This window comes from Saccoglossus kowalevskii, chromosome 1 (genome assembly GCF_978046115.1).
Source record: "Saccoglossus kowalevskii chromosome 1, keSacKowa6.1, whole genome shotgun sequence".
Classification (NCBI taxonomy): domain Eukaryota; kingdom Metazoa; phylum Hemichordata; class Enteropneusta; family Harrimaniidae; genus Saccoglossus; species Saccoglossus kowalevskii.
The window spans coordinates 31,249,109-31,258,130 of NC_140641.1; the positions used below are offsets into that span (position 1 = coordinate 31,249,109).

The 9,022-nt window shown below is 35.2% G+C and overlaps 1 protein-coding gene across 1 annotated transcript; it reads left to right on the plus strand.

Annotated features, from left to right (window-relative positions):
- The first annotated feature begins 318 nt into the window (after positions 1 to 318).
- On the plus strand, positions 319 to 1,691 carry LOC102801579 (galanin receptor type 1-like). The gene has a single exon (XM_006812168.3). It carries the CDS (start codon positions 319 to 321, stop codon positions 1,315 to 1,317), a length of 999 nt encoding a protein of 332 aa, XP_006812231.1. The 3' UTR covers positions 1,318 to 1,691.
- Positions 1,692 to 9,022: the final 7,331 nt, after the last annotated feature.

Consider the following 9,022-nt stretch of genomic DNA (forward strand, 5'->3'; position numbering starts at 1 on the left):
GCTAAGAATAAAATGAATATATTATTCTTTCTGGTTAAAATTTAAAATATTTTTCAACGTGTATTTTCTGTGAATTCAACTTGTCATTTTACTCTAAATTTTTTGGACAACAAACAATCTATGATAACAACTACATGTGGTTTCCATGGAGAGTACTTGCTTATTTCTCGAATAATATATTGTGTGAGGTATCGAGGACACATCAATCGAGGAATATGCTTGCAATCAATAATAGTTGATATAGTTTTTTTTTGTTGCTTGCAGATTGAATAAAATATTATCTGATTGCCTTGCGGATATTCTGCTAATCGAGTCCAAATGGATGACTCAAACTACAACGCAAATGCCACGTCACCGCCAGCAGAATCAACCATTGGACTACAAGACGTTCTTTTCAACATCGCTATAGGGTTCATTGGCGCAATCGGTATTATCGGTAACGGGACAGTTTGCTTTGTAATAGTGAAGGTGAAATCTATGAGAACTGCAACAAATATACTGATTTTAAACCAGTCTATATTGGATCTTACTATTTCACTTGTATTCGTACTTAGTTATCTTGGGCCGACAATTGATCCGTTATCTGATACATTTAGAGAAACTGTCTTCTGCAAATTCTGGTTATCACTTTATCCTCTATGGTCGTTATTCGATTCATCCTCTCTGAACCTCGTTGCCATCACGTTTGAACGTTATTTTGCTATCGTCCACCCTGTTATGCATCACAACAAATTTAAAGGAAGTGGTGTCCGTGGCGTCATTGCAGCCATTTGGCTTTCTGGGTTTTCGATTGAATGGTTCTGGCCGTACGTACATTTTATTGACAACGGTGTATGTACAAATCATTTTAATGATAAACACCTGGAACGATTCGTCGGATTAATGGTGTTCTTCGTGGAATACTTATTTCCGATGACGGTTTTTATTTACTGTTATGTCAAGATTTTCATTGTGTTGAGAACCCGCGTGAAGGAACACGCCACTAATACTGTTGCATCGAACCAAGGAAGCACGTATACTAAAGCATCACAAAACGTCACAAAGACCCTGTGTGTGGTGGTCATAACATATTTTGTGTGTTGGACGGTGCCATCTCTAGCATATTTTCAAAACTGGGTATTTGGCGGGCCACTCGATTGGAACGGAGCATTTTACAAATTCACGGTGCTGTCTGTGTTTTGCAATGTATGCTGTAATCCTATTATATACGGACTGATTTGGGAGCACTTCAGAAAGGCTCTTAAGCAAGTGTTCGCCTGTAAAAAGAGCAATAAAATAAGCCCGGAGCAAAGTGTTGCCACGGTTACACGGGCCTAACACAGGCATTTTAAAATAATAATACTATGACTACAATTTGCTAGTCCAGCATTAATTCTTCATATCAATTCATATTACAAGACTACTTTTACACCTATATCAAATTTCTTCATTGCTATTGAGTAAAGTTTTTATGTGTATGATTCGTTGTAGCTGTGGTAGCATACTAGTAGTTGTACTCCAATATATTCGTTATTGTTTATATTATAATTCTAGTCATGACTTGATTTAGTGATTTACTTAGAGTTGTCTATATATATATCGAATGGCACAATATTGTAACAATGGCTCAACACGTGATTCGTGACCCAGTGCAATATAAATAATGGTATGTCCATATCATTTAGCACAATAAAACGGCTGAAGATAGCTCACATTATGAACTTTTTTTTTATAAATCGCGCCCTCTAGTGACAAAGCGATTCCATGACGTAAAAGGGTGACACAACAGCTGTTCAAATCGTCGATATCGTTTTGATCTGTAGTCATCCATCAACAAAGATTATGTTTTTTGAGACATTTCAATATATTGTAGATGACAAACGACTTGGCAATCAAATGCAGTGGTCGATTTGAACGACATTTCCTCCACGCATATATACTTTTTGACATCATAATAGCCCACCAACACTAGAAAGCGCGATTTATAAGAATGGTGTTTCAGTCCTTCAATTTGGAATATGATGTCAGTTGATGTTGCCGTTTTGAATAAACCAAATGCCTTCCCCTGATCCAGTGTACCTCAAGAGAATTCCTTTATTATATATTAGTAATCTTTTTTCCAATTCATTTCACGGTTGGTAAGTTCAATATTATGAGGTTATTACGAGGATACCGTAAAGTATACACGAAGGCAGTATAGCGGATGCAACGGCGTACTGTCTGAGTACTTTACGGTATCCTCGTAATAACCTTAATATACATCTTTTCCTCCCAAGTATACATCATGGGAATGCCGAAATCCAAAATGTTTAGAACAAAATGGAGTCCGGTCAAACCCTGGTGGCAGCCAAGTTTGTTTTTATTATCATGAATAGAGGACGCGTAATCATTCCATATTTGGAATTCGCATTTCCTAATATGGTAGGATGAAAACACCCCGAAAAATACCGCAAAATTACGGCACGCTGTAACTTATGGCGTTACGGTGACAGATGTATAATAATATTAAATATAGCATATTCGTCCACTGCCACTTGTTATTATTATTATTATTATTATTATTATTATTACAAAATTGCAATTAAAAAAAGACGAATAAAGTCGCAGATGTCTTGGTTACAAATTCAGCTCTATTACGATATCATAAACACAGAGAAAATATCAAGTAAGCCTGTGAACTTAAGAAGTTAATTTATCGTAGCCAGGAAATTGACTAAAACAACTTAAAGGCGCATTGTGGACGAAACCACTATTGTTGTTTGATATGTCATGCTGAAAACCGAGCGGAAATAAGTTTTATCGTAAACGTAAAATGTTTTGTAGTACAATCACGTACAGTGATTTTCCTTATACATATCGAAACAATCAGTGCGCATGCGTATTAAACAAATATCGTCGAATGAACGCTTGTGTGTTGCATGATAATCCAATGTATTATACATCAAGACGTATCTCACAAATCAATATTACACACTTACTAGTGAAAAAAATAATGTTCTCGTCTATTAAATCTTCGAGCAATTATATAGTGAAAACAATTATTAAAAGGTGGTGGTCATCGCTCCACGCATGCGCGATATAAAACACACACACACACATATATATATATATTACATGTACCATGCAGTAGCCCGTTGGCTTTTGATCTTCCCACTTACTAATCTGATTTGTCCTTGCGCCCAATTTGAAGTTGTGGCGTCACGAACCAGTCACCTCCTAAAATACCGAAAGATAGCTCGATTAATGACTAGAAAAATTACTTTGGTTAAAACTGTTTTAAATATGATCAAACTGAACGTTGTATACCTATAGGTATACGTTTTTATTCTATATTTACAGTGACAAGCACGGAATTCATTTTCTCCACTGATAGAACTAGTCCAAAAACTAACCGCAACGCGTTGTTTTACGCAATAGACGCCTAGAACGCGTGCAAACAAATGATAATTAAAGTTAGCTTCGTGAGGTATCCTCTGGCGTAACAGCTGGAAATGCATATATGTAATAAATATGATATTAAAATTCATAACCGTGTATATATAATATTCGACTCGTGTATTATTTTGTATATGTTAATTACTACACCCGTTTAATATTACACGGTATTTAATTGGATATCCTCTACATAGTGTATAATTTACTGTTGATTAAACACCTTACAATTCAGTGGAGGGTTTTCTGTTGGGGGAAATGTGATTAATCTAAATAATATAACTAGGCTACATCAAGTCTGGGAGTTGTTTATAACTTATTTATTAAAATCAATTATTCTCAAAAACTCATTACTGAACTGAAACTAAATATAAACGTCATACCGACGCTGATAGCTGAAGTAGATAATATGCATACATTGATGTTGACAGTTGGTGTTTCTTTCAAATATATAAATACGTTGATAATATTCGTCAATATAGTAACGGCGATAATTCTATATAGAGTGTCTTTCATTAAAGCGGGAGGGTCGTCACCTGCGCACGCGCGGGAATTGGGCCCCAATCGATGATAACAACACACGCTAAAAACGCAACGGTTCATGGGTAGACGTTTGTTTGTAAACAATGACACGCTATGGCCACCTGACGCATGCGTATGTGACGACTCCCTTGCTTTAAATATTGTATTTATTGTATTTTTCATCGTCAAAACAAGTATATGACGGATGCATATTCTTTGTTACAATGTCTGATGTTCATTGTGTACAATTTGTTTTTTAATTTTACACTATGGTTGCCCTCACGTGACCCAGACATTGTGATAAATTAACGTGCTGTTGTAAACAGTTTGAATATATTTGGATTTTACATTGTTATTTTTTCGCAGACACGAAGTGAGCGAGACTGTCAGAGATATGCCATGTCAATATAAATGATTGAGAGAAATGCTACGCCACACTGAACTAAACACTACACTGTCCTCCTTATCATGCTATTGCACCAACATCATTTATTATGCGTTGTATTGGCCAATTAATTTGTATTTTATTTGCCAAACAAATCGTAATAATTGCCATCCATAATTAGTTTTGTTTTACGGTCCACATTTCTACATACGTCAAATAAAATGTTGCAGAGTTTTTCATATAAACATTTTCTCATCTGCCTAAAAATATGTGTTTTATATTCAGTTGTTAACATCACCATTACTTAATGGGATTATTCTAAACCGAGATGTAGTACTTTAATTTTGATAATTGATGGCAGGGAGCCTTATTTCAAACCTTTGATTGAAATGAGATGCATTTTAGAATACTTAATTTAATACAGTAAAGAAACGTAACGCTGCAGGGCTTGCTCCAGTCGCTATTTAGATTTTACCCTGTGTTAGTTTCAGTCCCTGCTGATTTATTTCAAAATACAACTCATCAGATTAGGTTATCATTTTATTCGAATTTAAATTCAGAATTAAATTTGCTTGAGCACGCAGACGCGGGTGTACTAGCGGGGATTCGGCTAACGTGCCCTAATGTATGAATTTTATGAATTGACAAATACTGTCTCCGTAAACGGTTTAAAAAATAGGATTTAGAAGGTGGTGAGTTACAGAATCAAAATGTATAAATTAATTAGTACGTGCCAGTAATTCATGTATGTAAAATTATATTTTATAATGAGATACGAACAAAACAAATATGGTAAACGGGGCCCGGGCGTGATATGGAAAATTATTGCACGGTTCGCGCATCGGGATTCCCATAGCGTTACGTGGCCAGGCAATACGAGGTATATGATAAGATAAAGAAATAACCTACCACAGTAGTAAATAAAACGATATAATGCCAATTCACGACATATGCACCAAATGTAGGACAGTGAATTGTGCAACATCGAGTTATATACCGGACCGCTATTGTATTTTACCAACATCATTTTAAATGTCATTCTGAGACATAGGAATAATTGTCAAGCACCACAGTGATATAGTATCCGAAACGCTCTTCTTGCCATTCGTTTAATGGAGTGGACCGTGGAACTAACATACGGCGATTATATGTACATCAAGAGGTAGTGCAAATGCGCACCCTTATTTCGACGCTTCTAGGTGTTTTCGTTTTTTATGTGAATTACTCGTAACCGGGAGATGATCATCGAGCAACACGACTGCATCGGTTGGTCAGCCCGACCGTAGTCGCCGCACCGTGTACATTGCTAGCGCCAACGTATTATTTTCACCAATGTACTTTTATTACTCATTGTATATCATACATACATATCGATTTCTTTAAATTGTTGATTTAACCGGAAAGTTGCTGTTGTATTTCGAGTGACCAGAATTGCATGCACTGTTTTGTCTTCGTGCGAGCAGTCATGTGTAAACAATCGACCTAGCAAGTTGATACCTACAAAAATATTAATAGTGACAGACATTTGTGAAGGTATCATGAAATATAAATACATACGAACCATTGGAAGTTTGATGAAACATATTAAATGTATGAATAATTATTTTCATCGGCGGGAGAGATTTTAAAATGCAGCCTTTTACAAAATGTTTTTACATTCTACAAGTGAATGCAAGAAAAGCTTATTCTGGTTATATATAATTGATATACAACATAGAACTTGTGATATGTATGTTTTACAAACCTCAAAATTACTCGAGGTACCTCTCCAGTGCCGTAAATCTGTTTAATAATCTTTTTTTGTTAAAACATTCTTCCACATTTGCAAACCCTCATCGAACCATTCTTTTTATGTCGAACACTATACAAAATGTTTTTTCTGACTATTCGTATCTATTGTATTTGAAATATATAAATGTTATTTCATCTGTAACATTAAGAACCAACGTTTCTACCCTAATGCGTCTTACAGTTGCGTTTCATATTGACTCAGGTGATGCGAAGACATACGTTTTATTTTTGCAAGCAAACCTATCCCAAGGACATCTACATCTACATAACAATTCATCATTAAGGTATACATTTCTTGGCATATAAAAAAATATATTCCCATGCGGATCACGCCGTCAGCCGCTGCGCTTTCCTCAAATTAATTTCTCTTCACTGTCCGCCCACGTGTTTGATATAACCGTTATGCAACATATACTTATTCTAGTTGTGCCAACTCCGCCTGTTTCCATTGTTGGTCCAGTAAAAAATCGCAGAAAAAGGTTATTAAAGTGTTAAAACAGCATATTCGTCTGAAAAGTGGATTTCTTGATTACGTGGGTTTTTAGATTGGCCCGACTTGATATATGAAAGATTATGCTGATACAGATTAGTAGTGGCAGGAGTAACGTTTTCCAGTTTAAAATTAATTCGTGGTGTGAACATTTTACATCACACTGCGTTCAATTTCACATAGACGTAAGATCAGACACCCAGCTTTATTAAACATAAATTACCCAAAACTATTATGGCTATTGCATTTATAATCACCGATGTCCAATAGAATGATTACTATAAATACTACGCAGGTTTGTATTTGAGAGAAAACCCATAATTTGTTACAATATTTGTATAGTAAAATTAGTCATTATGTTGTCACATTATATACTGAGTTTGATGACGATGTACGTGCGCTGAAACCGTTACGATCTGAATGTGATACTGAAATTACATAAATTTTACTTATGTGGCAAACGATTCATCACGATATACATATACTAAACATCTCCCAATTGGTTACGAGATCAGTGCAAACACGCGCTCTACATTATAACTAATCGTTTGATTGACTGAGCCTATCAGTTCTATATCTCACTGCTATTTATCTTATCCTAAAGAGATTAACTGCTTATTAATTTGCAATACAGATACAAGCTGTGAGTTGATATATAAGCTGGATTATTCTAATCTATAAACATAGGTATATGAGGCAATTTCTCACGGATTGTATAAAGGCTATTGATGAAATTGACACTAATCGTGTTATCAATGTATCCAAGTATGTTGGTGGATGAAAATTTTGCATATTTATTAATGGCAGCAGGTGACTCCACGGTAATATTTCTTCGTGAATGGCGATCATTTATGGAATGTGTACAGCAAAATTCTTATTCCTGTCACTGGAGCAGGATATGTTCATTCTTTTCGAAACGCATGACATCACCATTATATATGCGTTGTAGATGTCCATGTCTGTCTCTTTCTGTATCCAATATGTATCGCATGCTAATATCTGTCGTTTGAGAACCGCCCATTTGGATTATTATAACCAATGTGTGTACAACCTATATACGTTGCCAAAGTAAATAATCACTTTTGATTGCATTTCTGTAACCTGTTATATGTGTGTCAAATTGAATATGTGTTTGACAATTGTTTTCCTCTCGTTCAACTACTGAAAATAATTACTGAACAACCTTAGATTAAATAGGATCTATTGGTCAAAAATGTTTAGAGCGAGTGCCAAATCCCCCCAAAACAGCAGGGAATATTGCAACCGTGTCATCTCTCAATAGCAGCTAAGAAGATCATGCAAAAACGAGCATGTCTCTTCGTGAGCTTGAAAAACAGATTGAAAAGAAATGTGCGTAAAATTACTAGACGTGATTCCCGTTTCAATGTAGGAAGAAACTCATACCAGATAAACGTAAAGATGGGAGAAAGAAATGTGCTTGTACAATTATATGTAGGTTCACAGCTCCCAAGAAGACTGCTAAGATCTGGTTCATTGATGATCGCAAAAAGGGGGGCAAATTGTCTCATGCCTTCATAGACAGGTTTAGTGATGAGTGGAAGATCAGATTTATTCAGTCAGATGGTGGTAATTTTGAACACACACCCAAGTAACATTCATGTAGGTCCATCGCTTAGAGTTCAAAACATTGCCTATTGTATCAGTTTTGTAATATGTATATCCATTATTGTAACTGATAAATGTGGGTTATGGCTGAGATATATAAATCATTACTCAGATATGGATTATGGAGAAAATATATCGATTACATTGGCAATTCTGTAATTTATCATATGAATACATTTATATGGATACATTGTTCATGCTTGAATGATAAAAATATCAGCCTGGTCAAAAAATTGGGCTTCAGTCCAAGTTGGACAATTTGATTCAAGCAAATTTTTACAGTAAATGATTTAAAATTTGGTTCAAAAATTGCATCATAGTTGTACCAGACATGCATATTTAGTCTAAGAATTGTAGCATTCACAAATCAACTAATTGTATTTTTGTACAATCAATTAACTGAATGTGTTGGTGAGCACACATGCACGAAGATAAATGAAATGATCAAATTAGGTAATGATTGTATGTTATGTAGCATATGGTAATATATTCAATGTTGCCTTCTTTATTGGTATAGTGTGATGGATAGGTTCCCGAGGCGTGAATCACCTTTATATGTATATATGTCTGTATGATATGCTTTCTGCTTCACAGCAGTCAACCAAATGAATAAATAACCGACTTGATATTAAGATATATGACTGTTTGGGGTTTGCAATATAAGATGAGAATTGTATTATGAGGTTTCACCTCCAACTCTATATATCCTTTGTCGAATTGAAATTGGAAAATCAATTTCCGCGAGGTTAAGCATTAAGCAAACATCACAACCATGGCATGGCATGTACTGAGCGTAA

Bases quoted from the DNA above. Each gene is read 5' to 3' on its own strand.
- LOC102801579 (XM_006812168.3), top strand. From the start codon at position 319: ATGGATGACTCAAACTACAACGCAAATGCCACGTCACCGCCAGCAGAA.